Source organism: Cibotium barometz, chromosome 2 (assembly GCF_041138505.1).
Source record: "Cibotium barometz isolate CiBa-2024 chromosome 2, ASM4113850v1, whole genome shotgun sequence".
NCBI classification, from domain to species: Eukaryota; Viridiplantae; Streptophyta; class Polypodiopsida; order Cyatheales; family Cibotiaceae; genus Cibotium; species Cibotium barometz.
Window position 1 is genome coordinate 57486956 of NC_141047.1, and position 21038 is coordinate 57507993.

At 40.9% G+C, this 21038-nt stretch overlaps 3 protein-coding genes across 7 annotated transcripts in view; all 3 read right to left on the reverse strand.

The window, feature by feature from the left end:
• The window catches only part of LOC147641252 (uncharacterized), a 78467-nt gene extending 70880 nt beyond the window's left edge, over positions 1 to 7587 (reverse strand). For 2 of the 5 annotated variants that reach the window (XM_086819696.1, XM_086819714.1), the window contains exon 1: positions 7103 to 7585. The gene's annotated coding sequence lies outside the window, so the exon portion shown is untranslated. Of the gene's footprint in view, positions 1 to 6508; positions 6652 to 7102 lie in introns of those variants that run through there. The other 3 variants (XM_086819688.1, XM_086819705.1, XM_086819724.1) reach the window with 3 other exon arrangements.
• Positions 7588 to 13981: 6394 nt separating this feature from the next.
• Positions 13982 to 15286, reverse strand: LOC147641254 (uncharacterized). Its single transcript, XM_086807969.1, has one exon. The coding sequence runs from the start codon at positions 15281 to 15283 to the stop codon at positions 13982 to 13984; it is 1302 nt and encodes a 433-aa protein (XP_086664095.1). The 5' UTR covers positions 15284 to 15286.
• Positions 15287 to 15359: 73 nt separating this feature from the next.
• LOC147641255 (uncharacterized) lies at positions 15360 to 17024 on the reverse strand. The gene has a single exon (XM_086807974.1). The coding sequence runs from the start codon at positions 17022 to 17024 to the stop codon at positions 15360 to 15362; it is 1665 nt and encodes a 554-aa protein (XP_086664100.1).
• Positions 17025 to 21038: the final 4014 nt, after the last annotated feature.

Below are 21038 nucleotides of genomic sequence, written 5' to 3' on the forward strand. Positions count from 1 at the left end.
GAAATGACAACCAAATCTAAGTCCACAAGAGCAAGTAGAGTGCAGAAAATAGACAGCACAAGAGAACGAGAGAGATAGGCGTATAATTCTTCTCTATACACAAGATCTCGAGGAAAAAACTAAATGAATACAATGTGGGGCAATGGGGCCTATTTATATGGCCCCATCATGCAGTCGGCCAGCGCTAGCATGCGCCACCAGTCCTCACGACTGGGCACATCCAGTTGGCCAGCAGCAAAAAACTCCACGACACCTTATGATCAAGTCGGCCAGTATCAAAAGCTCCTGCCAGCCTGTGGCAGCCACCCACACCATGGAAAAATGGGGAAAAAATACGGGGAGTGAGGAAAAATGATAAAACACCTATACAGGGCGGACACACCCACAACAGAGGCCCTGGTGTCTAATAAAGACAAGAGATGACTTCTAACAGACTCATCCCGGACTAGGCTCACATGGGACCAGTTTACCATCCCAGGTCCTACACCTTCTGTGCAGATATGTCTACGTGGCATCCAAGTGCGGGATGCACGTGACACTAGCACTGGAGCAGGAGAGGTTACAGGTACGGGAGAGGGTGTGTCCTGAATATAGCTGAACTCGTACGGTCCCTCGGCCATAAGCCACCACGGTAGGAAATTTTACTGTGTCCAGCGGATATGAGTTGGTGTTTTCAGCCCATAACAAGTGATATTGGCCCCGGATATATGTTGTGCCCAAAAAATAATGAAGTGGCGGGTTTCTGAAGTATAAAGATGCCACATGTTAATGTTTACATGCACAAGGAAAGATCACACCTGATGATAGCTTACAGAGATTGAATGTTGCCGAGATGTCACGTGCACACCATTCAGGTGTACAGTGACATGGCATCATTTTAGCATCATAAACATCATCAAGATTTATCAGGCATTTTATGGGCATTTAAATGAATGTTTTCAGCATGTATCACATGGTATGAGTTGGATTCAGCATGGTAGCATCACATTAGCCATATAGACCAGCATTTGGGGCTTGTGGAGGCAGCCGACAGCATGTATACATCAGCCGACCAGCGTTTGTACCATTTTATGACATTTATGGTATTTTATCCCAGTCGTGGGCTTTTTGCATCTGGCCGACTGCAGCCAAGCTGGCCGACCAACACCTATTCCCTCATATAAATAGAAGCGCATCATCACATCTTAGAACACAGCATTCAACAAAGTGTTCTCCAACGTTTCTCCTCCAGGAAGCCTTGGGAGCAGCATATTCAGCCACGCATCAGCATTCAGTCCATCATATTCAGAAAACGCATCTTTCTCCTCAGTGTTTCCTTCCCAGGTAACAGGAGAACATCTGCGTTTTCAGCATCACTTCAGCTTTGCATCAGTCCCAAAGCCATCCCTTCAGCGTTTCCTTTCCAAGAGACAAGGGAAAGACAGTGGGACAGCAGTTCATTTAGCATATCAGTATATTCAGCATCATAGATCTATTCAGATCTCATTGTAACCGCATTCATCATCTAATATAGCTGCATTGCATTGCATTGACACATATTTGTCTATCTCTTAAACATCATTAAGTGCAGTTTAGTTAGACTAAGGTTGGGATTACTACGGTCGAAGACCTCACATGTCACATTGGTATCAAAGCGTTACAGGGTAACTAGCCTTAGATCATGTTCATTCCATCAGTCATTCAGTCAGACATCATGTTAATCGCTTCCGCACAGTTAAACCCAGTTCTCAAAATCTTGCAGGCCACCCTTAGGGATTTTCCCTTAGGTATGCATTAGTAACCCATCCATCTGCATTCTTGCACAGCATATAGGGTTGCACATGGCTTGCACAGTAGTCATCTTAGTAGTCATCTTAGCAGTCTGTCTTGCATCTGCAAGGCATACATGTTGCCCATGAACTCTTTGGGAAAGAATGACATCCATCATCAAAGGAGGACATAAGTTTTGGGCTTCAACTGGCAGCAGCAAGGGGTTTCTCTTCCACAGAAGACGGAAGTTTGCTCCAACATTGCCTCAGGAGGTTCAGAGCTTCAGGAACGACGTAGATGGTAGGTGAAAGGATTCCACAGGCAGGTCAGGGGTGACTCAGGTATTTCCAAGCAGTTTTAGCAGCATTTGCCATTCAGTTCCCGCAGTACATAGAGTCTTGGCTCAAAGGATTTCACTCCTGCAGACGACCTCAGTCCTGGCAACAGAAGACAGAAGGGCCAGTGGTTCGGAGGAGAAGGATCCGCAGAGGAGTCGAAAGGTTGCCAGGTATATCACCCAGCAACAGTTTAGCAACGGGGAATGTCACGTGCACACCATTCAGGTGTATAGTGACATGGCATCATTTTAGCATCATAAACATCATCAGGATTTATCAGGCATTTTATGGGCATTTAAATGAATGTTTTCAGCATGTACCACATGGTATGAGTTGGATTCAGCATGGTATCATCACATTAGACATATAGACCAGCATTAGGGGCTTGTGGAGGCAGCCGACAGCATGTATACATCAGCCAACCAGCGTTTGTACCATTTTATGACATTTATGGTATTTTATCCCAGTCGTGGGCTTTTTGCATCTGGCCGACTGCAGCCAAGCTGGCCGACCAGCCCCTGTTCCCTCATATAAATAGAAGCGCATCATCACACCTTAGAACAGAGCATTCAGCAAAGTGTTCTCCAGCGTTTCTCCTCCAGGAAGCCTTGGGAGCAGCATATTCAGCCACGCATCAGCATTCAATCCATCATATTCAGAAAACGCATCTTTCTCCTCAACGTTTCCTTCCCAAGTAACAGGAGAACATCTGCGTTTTCAGCATCACATCAGCTTTGCATCAGTCCCAAAGCCATCCCTTCAGCGTTTCCTTTCCAGGAGACAAGGGAAAGACAGTGGGACAGCAGTTCATTTAGCATATCAGTATATTCAGCATCATAGATCTATTCAGATCTCATTGTAACCGCATTCATCGTCTAATATAGCTGCATTGCATTGCATTGACACATATTTGTCTATCTCTTAAACATCATTAAGTGCAGTTTAGTTAGACTAAGGTTGTGACCTCACATGTCACACAAGATGGAACTCCAGGTGTCCTTGCAGGGAATAGGCCATGATGAAGATCGGCAGGTGTCTTCTTCGTGTGTGTGAGGACGAAAACAGCATACAAGGGCTGCGTGGGCTTTGTATTTTTCTTGCTTCGCTGAGAGGTTTCACTGACAGCCTGCAAGCTCCAGGCTGGTCGTTACGTAGATGCCTCTACGTTGGTGTTTTCGTTACATGTGTTGGTCGGCCTGTATGCGTGGCTATTAGCCGTCTGGTGGCTGGTTGAGGCCATGTGGAAGGCTTAAGTGTAAGCCTGTGACATGTGAGAGATTGATCATAGTAATCACAACCTTAGGCTAACTAAACTTCACTTAATGATAGTTAAGAGATAGACAAATAGTGTCAATGCAATGCAATGCAGCTATATTAGATGAATGGGTTACAATGAGATCTAAATAGATCTATGATGCTGTCCTAGATGAAAATCCTTCTCGGGATGAGAGGGATATGGTGAATGCTGATGCTGAGGACTGTTCCCTGTTCCAATGCTGAGGTCCACCCTTCGATGCCGGCTTCCCTCTATGTAGGAGGTAGCAATGATGAACTATGTGCTGAATATGCTGGCTAAACTGCTGATCTACTTCTCCCTTGCTCCATGGATGAGAAACTCTGAGGAGAGATGAGATCATGGACTGAATATGCTGCCTATGATGACTATATGCTGAGTGAACTGCTGTCCCGTTGACTCCCCTTGTCTCCTGGGAAGGAAACGCTGAAGAGAAGCTGAGATGATGGACTGAATCTGATGCTTGATGATGATGATGTGCTGGAAACTGCCTTAACGCTGAATATATGCTGCTGCTAGAGACTCCCTATGCTCCCAAGGTGGAAACGCTGAAGGGAAAGGTGCCTAACTGCTGACGAATAATGCGCTTCTATATATATGGTGAGATGCTGCTGGTCGGCCAGCCTTGCTGCTGTCGGCCAGCTCCTAGATGCTCATGACTTGCAATAAATGCTTATGGATGCTGTCGGCTGCTGTAGAGGTGCGGTCGGCTGATCATAACAGCCCTGACTACATGCCATAAATGCTCTAAATGCCTTTATGTGCTGAAGATGGCTAATGTACTGATGTTGGTACTGAAAACAGCCCCAAACATATGTTTGCATATGCTGAAAATGCCTGAATAATGTTTAAATGTCCTGATTAATGCTTGATGATGCCATGCCACTTGTACACCTGATGGGTGTGCACGTGACAAAGCCTTAAATTATAAGGCTAAAAACTTAGTTGTTTTTTTTCGCCTTTTTTTGTGTGAAACGTCACGTAAAAAAACGTGAGCAGTTGTCTTGTGAATACGAAAGGTGGCGCCCCTTGCTTGGATGGCAATTCAGCCCGAAAGGATGGGATCAGGACCTCCACGGTAATACAGGGCAGCCTGTTAGCACATGGATGCAACCCTGGTGTGAGTCTCTACTTCCCATCGTTTTTTTTTTGGTAAACAAATTTGGGGAAAAATGGCTAATCAGGTAAAATTGGGCAAAGGTGTCAAAATTGGATGGGGCATTCTCTCTTGTTCTTCCATACAACTCTTGTTATCCCTAATTCTAAGGTTGATTAGTTGATTTAGGGTTTCTGATTTTTAAGGTTAGCGTTTGAGTTTTTTGGATGTGGGCATCCTACAGGTTGGAGCTTGTTTGCTCTCATACCACTGTGAGGACTTCCTAGTCTATTAAGACATAATTAAAATTGAATATAAGAACTAAAGATAATTAGAGAGCGGAAAGCTCAGTTGTTTACATTGAGACACAAGGCCTTGTTAAATAGGACCCGAAGAGGTACAAATGAAGAGGCACATCCCTGACGAAAGGATGTGACTCTTGAATGAATGGTTATGTCTTTTGGATGTAGAGGTGTGTCCTTTAATCAATAGATGTGTCCCTTTGAAGAGACATGTCCTTTGATGATAACCCATGTGACAAGGTGTGACCCTTCACTAACGTCCTTTCAATGATTAAGAGCAATTAAGGGTAATTAAGTCCCAATCGTGACAGAACCATCCAACTTTGCAGACTCAGAGAACATATGAAGTGTAGTCGGGGCAGCCATCACAAGAGCTTGGGCTCAATCTCAGAAAAATACACAATCTTGGAAGGAGTGTCCACCACCACAGGTACCAGAAGTCACCAATCCTCAACTCAAAACACCAAAAACTACAAAAGTCACCTGTAGGAAAGAAAACGCAACAAGGTAGATACTGTAGCCCTGAAAAGAAGCAGCCAACAGGTGAAGAAGGGAATCTCAGAGATCAAACTAATGAGGGAAGACTTGAATCTGCAGTGGAGAGGCGCTAGAAGAAGCCAACCGACCAGCAACAGATCTGAGAAAAAAACACAGATTTGAAGGTGCTGAAACTGAGGCAAATCTGGGGCAAAAAGTTAACGCTGACTAGGACAGCAGATTAACACTGAACCAAAGCAATGATACAATGCATGAGTGCACAGAGCGGAAGCAAACAAGCACAAGAGTGTGCTGCGCAGAGGGTGCAAGAGAGAGAGAGATATGAAGCAACTATGCTGAATATACTGAATTGATACAGTCCCAAGCAAGAGACAGGAAGAGTCTCATAAGTGAGGGAGCAAAAGGAAGACTAGACTATGAGAAAAGTGAGAGGCTAGCCCACCTATTTATAGGTAAGAGGGACTGGCCGACTGGACAAGAGAACCTAGCCGATTGGACATGGATATGCTGGCCAACTGGGAAAAAGGTACCCAACATGGGAAAAATCCCAAAAAAATGTACAAAAATAGGGTGGCCAGTCCACAATCAAGGGCCATGAAAAGGGACCAAAAGGGACAGCAGATATGAGCAAAAACTGGGGATGATAACACCACTGTAGTCGAGGCTGGTGGCAGGACATCAGTGTAAAATCCGACCCACAAACTTAATCTCGATCTCGTAAAGATATGCAAGAGCCTTCCAAACTTCATGTGCCGCATCTGCTGTACACACATGAGAGAAAAGAGTCCTGACAATTCAACATGAGAAAGGAGAAAATACGACGATCATTTGCCTCCCAGGCAGCATCAACCATCAACCTGTACCTCAATCACACCAACTATAGAGAGGGCAGGAGGGGTGGCATCGGCAACTATAACTAGCCAGTCCCAAAGATCCACTCCACACAAGGCCGACTTCACCTTCACCTCCCACAATGTATAGTTGGAGCCATCCAACTTGGCGAACTCAGAAAACATATGAAGCTCAGTCGAGGCAGCCATCGCTGAACTCGGGCTCAACTCTCAGAAAAGAAGCGTACAAATCAAAAGAAGTGCCCACCACAAGTACCAAGCTGCCACCAAAACCACAATCCACACAAGACCCCTCTGCAAGTGATATGGGTTGCAAACCTGAAAATACAGGCTAACCAGCTTCCACACCTCAGATGAGAAAAACACTGAAGAGAAAGTACCTTTTGGCTGCAAATCTGAAAAACGCAGAGCAGGACTGTAGACAAGGCAGAATATGGGGCAGCAGGAAAACGTTGATCCTAGAGCTCTAATACCATGATAGAGTGTGCCCTGCGCAGAAGCAAAGGGAGCACTAGAATGTGCTGTGCCGTGCGCAGAAGCAAAGGGAGCACTAGAATGTGCTGAACTGAGAGTGCGAGAGAGAGAGAGAGAGAGAGAGAGAGAGAGAGAGAGAGAGAGATGCAGCCAATAAACTGAATATATTGCAGTGAATACAATCCCAAGCAAGAGACCTAGTAGTCCCATAAGTGAAGGATACAAAAGGGAGCAAGTGTGTCAACACATGAACCACACAACTCAAGAATGAAAATATGGAATGGGAGAGGGGTAAGGAGCTGGCCGACTGGACATCAGCACCCGACCTGGGAAAAATGCCAGGAAAAAGGGGAAAAATAAGGGTGGCTAGCCCACAACCAAAGGCCATAAAAGGAAACAAATATGGGCAAAATATAGGCACCATCTAACAGTATTTGCTTATATTGCTGCAACCGAATGAGTATAATGAATGAGCTGAATTTAAGCCAACAGTGACTGACCTGAATTATGGTTGTTCCCACAGAGAACTACCCAGCTTGCCTCATTGGCTGCCTGGGACTATAGACAACAGCCCCTTGCTGTAGGCGGCTTCTTGACTTGACGAAGACATGTTTCGATCACCTCACAACAACACTGTTGGCTGAAAACGCAAACGCACTTGCTTCAAGCACCTCTTCTTGGCTGTGAATAGGCTCCTCTGCTTGCCCCTATGACTGGAGTTTCAATGCATGAATGGCAGGATGATTGAATGAGAAGCAAGGCACCTTATGGGCCCTTATATAGACATGAGGATGGCTGATCGGCAGTCCAACTTGCACAAAATGGTGATTATGGCTCTTGCATGGGGCACCTCTTAGTCGGCCAGCCTCATAGGCTCCATGATGAAAGTGAAGGAAGTGAGAGCATTCAGGGTGGCTGAGAAGGGGAGAGGGGGCGATGAAGGGGGAGAGGGGGGGCCGAGGGGGGGTATCCGCTGTAGAGAGGAAGGGGGCGGTAAGCTAGGGCATTAATTTATAAAATGCCACTAATGTGGCATTAATTTAGTGGCATTTTATAAATTAATGCCCCTGAGATAAAATGTCAATATATACCTGAGATAAAATAGCACCAAAACCTTTTTTTGTTGCTTTAGCTAATTAAATGCTTAAATTTTATTTTAACGTAACATTTTTATTAAGACCGCATTTTCGTTGGAAACAGGACACGTTGGTTGCATGCGATCTTTCACGTATAAGGCTGCGTTGCGCATTGCATGTTGCTCCATCTACAATTGCTATAGCGGAGCCTTGCTTTCTGATTCAATGATGCCGCTTTCCACATCGAAGGCTGCCGCTTTCTGATTCAATGTGTCGCTTTCCACGTCGAAGGCTGCATTATGCATTGCATGTGTTCCTCTCTGATTGCTATGGCGAAGTCTCGCTCTACGATTCAATGATGGTGCTCTTCCACGTCGATGAACGTTGCCTGCATGTGGTCTTCCACGAGCTATCCGATTGGTTTTGGGTGCCGTTTTGTACCTTCTCGCACAAATCCACCTTCTACAAGCCTTTCACCACGGGCTCTCCAATTTCACAAGCAAACACATACGTATCATTATTCTATTATATTCACATTCGACAATTTAATCCAAGGGCTATCTAGGCTTAGCAAAGCTCTGATACCAATGCAAGAAAGGGATCTGGTGAGATAAGGAAGCTGCCCACTCATCATAGGTAGTAGCACCTAGACATGGAAAGATTGCCATGAATCAACCATGAAAGCTTGGGCCATAAGCTCCAAGAAAGGTAACAATGTATAATATGTCAAAAAGGTAAGAGGTGGTATAAGACTGCCCAATAAATAAATTATATAGTCACTTACTCTAAAGATGTGTCTAGAGTAGTCCATGAATCAACCATTAAAGCTTGGGCCATAAGCTCCAAGAAAAGTAACAATGTATAATATGTCAAAAAGGCAATGAGGTGGTATAAAAGCTTCCAATAAGTGACTTATATATTCACTTACTCTAAAGATGTGTCCACACAAGTCCACGCCCAAGACCTATGTGCCTAAACCCAATGTGTACTTGTGCTAGCAGAAAATAGCTTTGTTACACCAAATATGTTCAAGTCAAGAGCTTACCTTAGCCTTGTTGAAGCATGTGACATTGGATCTTGCCTTAGAGCTAAAAATGTAACTTCCCTATGTGGGTGCACTAGCTTGTGAGTCACGTTCTCACTTTGTTGTCACATTCGAATGCCCAAGATCTATGTGGTTGAACCCCTATGTGTATATGCGCTAGTGGAAAATAGCTTTGCTACACCAAATATGTTCAAGTCAAGAGCTTACCTTAGCCTTTTCAAAGCATGTGACGCTAGGTCTTGCCTTAGAGCCAAAAATGTAACTTCCCTATGTGGATGTGCTAGCTCATGAGCCTTGTCCTCACTCTATTATCACATCCAAATGCTCCTTTTCTAATGGGGTGAAGGGAGAGCTCTCTATACCTACATGGAGGCAACAAGAGATGGTGCTCATTGAGAGTGGTTCTATCTCACAAAAGGCAGGGGATAAAGAAGAAGCTAGTGCAAGCCAACAACCTATAACGAATCCTATTTAGCAAGCATCCATCAAACATGTAAACCGACAACATATAATGAATCCTATTTAGCAAGCATCCATCAAACATGTAAGATTCAATAGCATACATTAAGAAAGAAGAGGGAAGAGGAGAGCCCACAAAGTATTCCATTGCAAGGGAATGATTATATATCACTTATTATAAAAAATACTTATATATAAGTGATTAATTTTCACAATAGGCCAGTCAACCTTACAAATGGTCTAGCCTCTATTAGTAGTCTTAAGTAATTATGTACATCGAGTCCACTAACTTTCCCTATTTGACACTAAGCACAAGGTAAGGCCACTTTATATATTCCAACATAGTTTTCCAAAAGATAAAGTGCTCGTTTAAGCTCTTCCAAAAGATAAAGTGCTCGTTCAAGCAAGTAAGATGGCAAGCATCTCATAGTAGGTCAAGCCATTGGGTGGGTGAAACCATGTTTACCTATACTGAGTGGATACAAGGTCCAAAAAATGACTCTAGATGGCCAAAATAACTATAGAAAGTTCCTTTGGGCTTTAAACATAGTATATTGTGCCTATCTATTGTCCTTGACTAGTAAATCTCTAAGGGAAAGGGGTGGAGTACCACTTATTTTACTTGCATCTTGAGCTCATTATGCAAACCATTGCTATGATACCTTGAGAAGAATATAGGGGAGAGGGTGAGCTTGAGCTCCTTGCAAGCTAACTTCTTCACACACACACGTGTGCGTGCATGCACATGCACGCACACAAAAGTAGACAAGCACGTAAGAGATAGATAGATGGCTAAATTTCCTTCTTTCTAGTTACTTATATGCAACCACAACATAAAGATATATGGCTAAATTTTCTTCTTTCTACTTGCTTATATATAACCATAACATAAAGATAAGAGTACGTACTATATGGGAAAGTACTCTACTACTAAAACATATAAGGTCCATAGTGTGAACTCGACTATATGAGTTGGCAATATACCTATGCTAGAACTCTAGTAAACCAAAGTGGTTGTATTATAACTCTAGAAACCAAAGTGGCTATCATCATACAGCCTATAAACCAAAGTGGCTATATGATAACTCTAGTAACCAAAGTGGCTATCATCACATCCAGCCTATAAAGCACTATTGGCAACATATATATCAACCATAATCTCACCAACCATGTCAATGGCATAAGTGCGCAGGTGTCATCCTGGTGGATTATCCATATCCACACTAGTTGAGCTCAAGATCTCAATAATCCCCACTACATAACTCTCACTTCTATAGAAGTTTGGCATCATTGGTAAAAAATGATGACCTATGTAAAATCTACAAACCTTGTTTTGCACCCAAAAACCTTCCGAAGATTGTGTTTTGTACCTAGAAGTCCAAAGTTGGTTATCTAGTCCATGAGGAAGCTTAATAAAGGCACAAGGAGTAGCTAAGAATCAATCACATGTATTTGAGAACCAATCACATGTATTTGAGAACCAATCACATGTAGTACTAGTTTAGACTCCTCTTAGTAACGTTGAATCTCAACATTTCTTAAGCTTAGACTCTTGGCCTAAATATTTGGGCTTACAAATTAATAATGTTGACTCTCGACATTTCTTAAGCTTAGACTCTTGACCTAATATTTGGGCTTACAAATTAGCCCAAGTTCATTTAGAAATTAAGAGTCTTTGAGCACAATGATTGATCTAGAAAACTTGGATTTAGAAGTTGGGCTAGAAGCAAAATCATATCTCAACCCTCACAACAACATTATCATCATATTCAATGTCAGCCTCCTCTAGCCACCAATACTTTAATTTCTATGCACGATAGTTGCCTCAAACCTTTTTCCTATCCATGAAATAGACGATTATCTTAACTTCTCAAATTTCAAAAAACTCCTTAAAGAGCCAAAGGATGTACATTACCCATTACACACGCTTATGGTGTCCCCAAATTCATTCATTTATAAACCACAAATGCCTTTTTCTAGCAATGTAACGAGATTATATCCCTCACTAACAACTTATGCCCTATCTACTCTAGGCTACACCAACTTATGCCCTATCTACTCTAGGCTACACCAAAGATAAAATATAATTTGAATAGCACAAGGAAGGGGGGTGCACAAGAAAGTAATCTAAACAACCAAGAATGGATGCAAACCTCATAAATCTGACACATTTTTCCAAGTTGATGAGCAAACTTGATTGAACAAGAGACCTAATTCAACATTGGAATTAAATTTGTGAAACTTTTGGAGACATTGGAAGGTTAGGACCTTTGTTGTTACTCCCACCTTGGCCTAAGCTAATAGACAAATACAACTATTGTTGGGAACTAACTTGTTACCACACCAAGCTGAGCTTTAAAGTGCTACTTCCATTTGGTTTTTCCTCTACTCCACACACTCCTCTAGTGTGTCACCACTCGTCATATTGCTTTTTGCTTCAATAGCAGCAGCAACAGATGGTCACTCACTCTCACAAGCAAGTAAGAGATAGAATGCATAACCTAATCTCTCTCTCTCTCTCTCTCTCTCTCTCTCTCTATATATATATATATATATATATATATATATATATATGAAAATATGAAATGAAGAAAAGCTTCGTTTCTTTTCTCAACTCCCATAAAGTCTTATAAGAAAAGAAAACTCTCTCCTTTACTTCTATGTCTTATTCTTAACTCTATTAATTGTCTTTGTTAAGGTGAAAGATATATCTTTCTCTGTCATGATAAAGAGAATCTCTCTTAAAGGATGAAAGATAAAAAAAACAACTCTCCTCTCTCTTTTTAAAAAGATGAAAGGGTGCTAGTGAGCATTTTTTTAAACAGATACTTTCTTGAGTTTTAATCTTGTTGTTGTTGAAGAAGTTGGCTTGTTATTAAAGATGTTCCAAAAAAAATTAAGCTATGTGGGGGAGTCTCATGAACCCTATTACTCTTTCTCAAATGGTTGTAGGCCATATCTTCTAGGAGACTATCTTAAGCCCGGGGGATTCACTCTTCATTAAAGGGGGACGTCACCTGCGTGCATGAACTTCAAGAAAACCCCCTATTTAAGATCCATGTAGGATTATAAAACACCCCTATTTAAGCTTATAAGGTACAAGAAAAAGTCTAGTGTCCCCCCCCTTTCCTTAAACCTACGTCAAGATGGCTATCCTATTTTGTCAAACAACAAGACTATAAGACGGCTATCGTATTTTGTCAAACATCCATCTGTCATCCGCACACCCTCCGCACACCCTCCGCACACTTGTTACCATACATGGTTAGCATGGTGGTTCTTGATTCAAGCCTAATAATGATGATAACATCATTTGTTAAAGTTACATCTATCAAAATAGATGTTCTTGATTCATGCCTAATAGTGATGATAAGAGCACTCATTTGTTGGCACTACATCCATTACATGCTAATCACCTACATCGACATGCTAACCAAGGCAACATTATACCATTTTGCATACGTATTGGCTGTACATCTACAAAGAGTATACATATCCACCAATGTATTTCCATACGTAAAGCTCTTGAAATACTATCAAGATGTCTTTTCAAGTAAGCCTAGCCTCCTTCCTTGCCCAATACATATTCTCCAAGTATGTTGGAGGAACAGATACGAGGTATGATGATCCTTTTAATGGACAAGGCTATAAGTGGCATAGCTTGGGCATCCCTTAATCCCATCTCCTCTAATCCTCAATGGGAGCAATAGGTGTAGCTGGCCTTATCGAAGCTAGCTACATATCATATGCATTACCTCCTTACAAAGGTGTAGCAGAAGCAATAACTAGATCTACAAGACAAGCCTCATCACCTCTAACATAGCCCCATATACTCTTACCAACTAACGCATTATTCACCATAAAACTCCACCTGGAATACTTGGTTCCATTCAATTTATCCTCCCAGGCCAAAACTTCAAACACGTCTCCCGAATTTAGATTCGGATTTTGATTCTGAACCATCTTAGATGTATGCATAAACTCCACTGATTCACATGCTGTGAATGGTATTGCACCAACAAAATCACATTAACCCACTAGCCAATGCTTGGTTAAACAATGCACAAACCTCACTGAACTTCCAATGCAGACCTGTACTTGCAAAACATGAACTAATTTGAATGTTGTATTGCCAAATACAGAGGTAAACAGCTCCAAATCCTTTCCCATAATTGGCAACAGTCTCTAAACCTGCTCAGAATAGTGTAGATAGCAACTACATTCACTGTTATTGGGGCGGACAAGCTAGAAAGCTGTAGTATAAGAATGATTACACACTAACATAAACAAGTGTCTTCTCCCTTAAAAAACAAACACTAGAATGAAAAAGCTGAAAAGCATCTTGGATGTTTAATAGCAGCAAATATGAAGTTACACAAGAGTAACACCTGAACAATCCATGAATCTAAACCAAAATTTGATAGAGTAGAAAACATAAAATGCATCTTGAATGTTTACTAGAAAAACTAAAAATTAAACAAGAGTAACACCCGAACAATCCATGTCTATAATCCATAAGTTTAGCATTGACACATCTATGGGCATCTTCTCATAAATGCTGCATCATGCCACATAGCTTGCCAACAAATTTATCCTACAAAACAAACATAAGCTCCCTGTCAAGTTACATGCTGCAAACCTAGGATCCCTATGTGATAAGAAGGATTGAAAGCACATTAACAAAAACATATGTTCCCTTCATCTACATCAGAGATTGGAGCAGTAGGGCTGCAAATGGACTAGGAAGGAGGGAAGGGAAGGGAAGGGACAACTTCAAAATGGATAAACTTTACAAAAATTTAAAAAATAGAAAATGTACCTTTTCTGCCCTGCACATATTCATTGAAAAGTTTGTAGTCATTCTCATCAAGATGGTATTTCTTTGTTTGTCGATCATAGTTGAGATTGGCCAAGGCTATTATAGATTCCAAATCCACACATTGGTTGTCAACAAGGTCATATGTGTAGGTCCTAGTTCCCTTTGCTTGTTGATACCATGACAAATGAATTTGAACATTCAAAGGCCTATCCAATAGATCAAAGGGGCCTCTTGTCTCTTTTAGACAATTTCCAACCTTTCTCCTCATGCTTGCCACCCTTCCAAGGTACCACATGCCGTTTACAGCACCCTTACTAGTATTCCCAGCTTTTCCTTTTCCTCTTGTCTTTTTGTTTGCATTTATTGATGTGCTTTCAAACAATACTGCACAATCAGATCCTATACCAAGACATGTTCCTGTATGAATCATTGCCTTCTTCTCCAAAGAAAAATACACTCCACTTTTCACCCTTGTTAATCTATCTTTAGATAGTGTGGGATTTCCATTCAATTGGCTGACAAGTGTGCTTTTAGAAATGGCTTTCCCATCCACTTCAACAAATGGCGATATTTCACTAACCACCTTCTCCTCCTCATCAATTAGACAATCAATCACATGACGAAGCTCACTTTCACTAGTAATTTCCTCATCCACCAGATCACCTCGAACACCACTATCAAAGTGATTATCTTCATCTAAAAGTAGAACATCATCCAATGATTCATCTTCATCCACATATTCAAGATTAGGGTTGAAGAGTTCTAAGAGATCTCCCTCCTCCCATGAGTCATTCCAAGAAGTTTCATCGTGCATACCAAGTGTCTCACTTATGGCCTTTGCTTCTAATAATCCCTCTTTCAATGCAGATACCATATGGTTGTCACTACTCACACAAGCATAGTCTCCCAGGTTGGCCAAAGGAGTGCCATTCTCCTTTTCCAAAGTAGCCCATATATTTTCTTGTTTAGAATGAGCTGCTGGAAATTTAAGAATTGAACCTGCTTGAAACTCTGCTATTCTATTAAGTGCTCCGGTACTACTCAGCAAATCAAAGCCATCATAGCATCTTTCATTCCGAACCATTCCACCCACCTTGCTGAAAAAATTCTCACATGCATCCGATCCCGTGCAAGAAAGGGGTACGTGCAAGTGAGGATGCTTTTCCCTAAAGGTCTTTATCAAGAGAACCACAAAGTGACATGACAATTGAATGTCAATGAATGTTTCTCTACTGATAAAGTTTTGCTTTAGGGAGTATGCATCATGCTTAGTGATCCACATGCGCCAAATCCTACATATAGAAAGAACCATGAGTATTAGCCACATCAACCTTGGAAATACGTTCAAAATCCTTTATTCATATATCACTAATAGCAATGGTAGCAACTTCTGCATACCTGAAAAAGAAAGACACCTTTCCTGCAGCTTTCACACGACCATACAAGTCTAAGGTAGGTGATAAGAAAATATCAATGTAAGATGCTACTATTGATAAGTACATACGTGTGCCCAATGTCCGCTCTTTGTGAGCACCATAGCCTTCTTGTAATAACTTCAAACACTTTTGTACTTTCTTTGCAGCAATCCTTTGTGCAGCTCTCCAATTTTGTCTATCCTTCCTCTCAATATCCCCTTCTTGCAAGCCATGTTCATCAACCTTGAATAATTGATATACAATTGCTACATGATTCAAAGTCACAAGCTCTCTACCAAGTACCAACCTTCTAGATGCACTATCCAAAGGATTGATAAGTTTCTTTCCATTATGGATATAGTCTTGATCATGCAAACCACTGATACTCCCATCAAATGTGATGTGTGCTGTAAAGGGCCAACCCTTCCAAGGAATGCACAACCTGGGACCTTGACAAGAAGAGTAATCTTGCAACATCAACTTTCTGCGCCTACTATCCCCATCTGAAGCATGTCCTATCAATGGACCTACCACATCCCTTAGAAAAATGTTCCAAGAAAGCTGAATGCTCTCCCACTGTTCTCTGACAAACATGGAATCAAACCTATTACATGTCAATTGCACCAATATAACTAGCTTTGGCAAGAATTCAAGAAGAGGATTCACTATCAATACCCTTGCATAATGAGCAATCACATTATGTTGAAAAGCGTCCACAACTCTAAGATATCCATCTTGACCATCACCAACTTGCATGACAAAGTCTGGAATGCAAGTGTGTTCTAGCTTTTTACCACAAAAGCCAACCAAATTATCATCACGTGCCACCCATCTCACCATTCTTTTCACAACTGTTTCATCCTCAGCTAGAAGAACTGGCACACTACCCAAGGGTATACCTTTCTTCATCATGTGACAAGTGTAAACTTCTCTTGCATGTTGAAATATATCCTCTTGTAAACCAGTTCGAAAGAAAAGTGCTTTTCTTGTGGACCTCATTGTGGTGGACATGTGTGGACCTCCAAGGTTAAGTGATAAGAAATTATGCAACCTTGTCCCTCCCCATATCTTGACAGTCTCAAATAATTCCTTTGTTGTATTGGAATATCTCTTCCCTTGACCTACTCTTGAAATGTTTTGTGAAATGTCAACAAAGAAGTTCCACAATGCCTTCTTTCCCTCAAATAGACCTAGCTCATGAGCATTGATTATATCTTGACAAAATTTTCTAACATCTTTCCTCACCATGGCTTCCATAGTGCTCTCCCGAAGACTTCTAACCTTCACGCTCAATGCAACAACTTCAGTTCTTGTGAATGCTATCTCCTTCTTCAATACCCGAACCATTGTGGACTTTGTTTTTGCTACTCTCAATAACTCTAAATGAGTCAAATAATCTAAACGTCTACCACCTCCTGTGTCTCTTGATCCACGAGTGTCTGAAGATCGAATTTGTCGATACACTCGCATGCGAAAGTCTCGTTCTTTAGGAATAGTAGCACATGCACCACATTGCAAATTATCAAAGTATGTTCCCTCCAAACATATCCGCTTGCAATCCTTATGACGGAAAGTGCCATTAATTTCAATGAACTCTGTTGTCCCCATCATAATTGTTGCCTTAGTTGCTGGCTCATTGTGCCATTTGCCACCTCCCTTACTATCATCCAAAAAGGGCTTCAAGTCAACCACATTCCCATCATAGTTATATGACCCTTGCCAAAAACCCCAACACAAGGTTGCAAGCAAGCTACTCCCTATGAGCAAAGGAGGAATCTGTTAAGTTCCCAATAGACTTGATGGAGAGAGAGCCAAAAGCCATATGACTAGCTACACCTAACATCTCTATAAAAAAACAGAAATAGTGATTGAAAATAGAAGCTTGAAAATTTGCCTAATGGAGAGAGAGCCAAAAGCCATATGACTAGCTACACCTAACATCTCTATAAAAAATCAAAAATAATGATTGAAAATAGAAGCATATGAGAAATACCTGATGGCTTTCGTGATGCATTGGCAGTTTGCAAGGTGTCATTGTCTATAAGAAAACATTACAATAGAGCATAAGAAAAAATGTTCACTTGGAAAATACAAAACTGATGGAAAACACAGCTAGAACATGTGAGTTTTACCTTTAGCGGAACATTTCTTGAAAAAACCACTTAGATCTCTTTGCTTCTTATCTATAATTGTCACCTTGGATGGGCGACCACCAGCCCTCTTCACTTGATTACTAGAATCAATGCCACTAGCCTTTGTGATATGTAGCTTGGATTTCATATGCTCAATCATGCATTGTCGTAGAGATCCTGTCTTTGGAAATAGTGGTATCCACTTGTTATCTAGCATGCAGCTTATATAGACTTTTGATAGAGTGCTATAATCTCCAATATTCTCTGTTACTAGTTGAAACACCACATTACTCTCACTTGCAAAGGTTGAAACCTCCAACATTGCTTCATTTACTTTTTCTTTTCCTAATTCCATAATGTCATCCAATGAACCAAGGCTGTCTTTTCTATGGCTCTCTTGCTCACATAACCCAATAATCCTCATATGGGATGCTGAGTTGATGTGTGAGTGTGTGTAATTATACAAAGTGTCAGGACCCCCTTGACCATAAGAGCAATCACACTCCTCACACCAAATCTGAAACAATGCTTTACCATCCTTGTCCTTTGACATGAGCTCAAATCTATCATGTCGGCCTTTTGCTCTTAACTTTTCTTTGGCTATCTTAATCTCCCTCTGCCATTTTTTGACCTCAGATGGTGTTTCAAGGTGACTCTTCAATCGATTCTTAGAAACACTACCACACGTAGTCGAATCATCCACCATATTGTAGCTTTCACACCCTTGAGCAAGATCATGCATACATAAATCTGGAGACACTGTACACTTTGGCTGCATTTTATTGCTATCTCCAACTGAGTCCACTTTTTGGCGTTTGCCTTGTGTATCATATTCCATTTTCAATTGGATGGTTACTTCTGCAGCATCAACTATCCATCTCTCCTCTTGCTTGGCCCCTATTGGAATTTTCCTAGATCCTCCCAAAAATATAAACTCATCTATGATGAGATTATCAAGGATGATCTCTTCTCTCAAGTCCTTGTAGGTACCACCGGTTTTAAGATGAACATATCCCAACACATGATTTTCAGCCATACCCTCATCTAACACAATCACAATATCATGCCTCTCCATACTCCTATAAAAGGGCTAGATAACAAAAAGGTGCCCAACAAGATAATCTCAAATGGACAGCAAAACCTGTTGTAAAGTAAAGAAAATGAGGAAAAAATTACAGCAAAACCATCATTAACATGTTTAAAATGAAGGATGAAATGGACATAAAACCTGGAGCAAAGTATGGAAGAATTAGAGCTGCTTCAAGCCAACAATCTCCTTTCGAAGCTTACAGCTACTCTAGCAACTAGTAACAAATTACAGCACCTGTAAACAAATTCCAACCAAAAACATGTGAGTTGAAGTAGAAACATAGGCCTTCTCAATGCATTATTTGCAGTAGCAGCAAAACCTGTTGTAAAGGAAATGAGGAACAAATTACAGCAAAATCATCATTAACTTCTAGGCCCAAATAGTAGAGTAATCTGCAAACTCCAATGCTGAAATACCAGTAGGGATATTCGAGGTAACGGGAGGTGGGAGATAGTCAAACTGGAAGGTACGATGTACTACCTGCCAGGGCAATGGAGGTTGAAGAGGCAAAAGTACAGGGCATAAGATAGGGCAAAAGTCACGTGCAGGATAGGAAACCCATTTTCCCGCTCTTCCCCATTTCCCCCCTCCATTTTTGGGGATAAAATTGGCTCCATTTCACCATGGTTAAGAAAACATATGGTTAAAGTTACATTCGTGGGTGAGTATGGTCAACCGTGTGAAAAGCCCTCACTCATGGGATAGGCCACATGTGTACACATACTTGGGAGGGCAAGTAATTTCTACTTTTGTTGGCAAGCCAACTAACCTAATTACTTTATAACATCTTTTCCAAGCCCAAATCTATCATGGTTTCCTTAGTTATTAGGTTCACCACCGCTGATCCATAGTGTATTAAGGCATTTGTAATGGTGTCCTTCAATGCACATCTTTGCTTTGATAGTTCTAGGGTCATCGTCTCTCATAGATTGTCCCAAGACTTACACATAGCGGTCACATGACTTCCTTCCTATCACAAATTCTGAATGAAGGGTTCTATTAAGAAATTCACTATTCAAATAGCGGTCACACAGTCGCAATATTGAAAAGACACATGTATATTACACTACTATAGACACTAGAATAAAATAGTAAACCTATATTAAAGAGAGAATGATTTAATGATATATTTGTTTTATATTATGAAAGACTATTTATATCATGACTTACAAGGTTGGATCTCAAGTTCCTTGATTTGAACCACCCTTAAAACCCATATTCTTGGATCTACAACATTGGGACTCCATGTAGCCTTCCATTACTCCATTTTTTATTTAATCCTCTGATAGATAGTCTCTTTGTCTTTGGGTGATTGGGCAATTTTGCAAAGTGTGCAAAGCAAAGTGTACTAGAAAGATAGAGTAAATATTTACAAATGCCAAAAGAGAATAAGGACAACTTAGGAGAACCAGCTTGTGGTCAAAATCAAAGAGTGAAAGAGTGAGAGGGTATAGGTGTGGGTGTGGTGGTGTTCATGTGGCCATGTTATGCTTAATTTGCTTGTAGGAATGCATTACTATGGAACATTTCTTACACCTTTTTCCATAGCCTTTTCTCTTATTTTCTCTAAACATTAGCCCCTTTAATTAGCCACGATTAGTTCTTTGATTACCATAATTAACAATAAGAATCACCATCAATGAAGGAGACCTAGTGTTAGTTTTGGGCTTAGTTCATGAACACCCAGTGAGACTGACTTATCAAATGAGTATTTGTGTGTCATTTCTACATCTACATCTAGGGTAAAGATTAGTACCCCCCCTCTCTCCCCCCCCCCCCCTTAACTTAAATTTAAGATTAGCCAAAACATAAAAGGGCCCCCACCCCTAATGTATAAGCTTATGCATCATCTGCAAAAAACCCCCCTAGTGTACACTCACGTGATATCGTAAGGTTCCCCTTCTGAATCCCCCGGGATCTTAAGCAAGGAATTTGCAGGCCTAGAGAGGATAGGTCTAATACCATAAAAAGAATCATGGGTTGGATAGCTAGATTGCCTATCACTTAAAACCAACCACTTATAAATTAAATGAAGATGATAATATCTCTTAGAATAAAGTGCAAGTGTAAGAATATATATCTCACACTTGAAGAGTTGAAGAGTGTAGCAAAGCTCACATATATTTCGAAAAACATATGAGGATATGCAAAACCAACCACTTATAAATTAAATGAAGATGATAATATCTCTTAGAATAAAGTGCAAGTGTAAGAATATATATCTCACACTTGAAGAGTTGAAGAGTGTAGCAAAGCTCACATATATTTCGAAAAACATATGAGGATATGCAAGGTACAAGATACAATAGCCAAAGGCCTAGTGCATATTTATACATAAATGTAAGAAGGTGGAATATCGTAGGTGCCCCAATCACGAAGTTTCATAAGTAGATATAATTT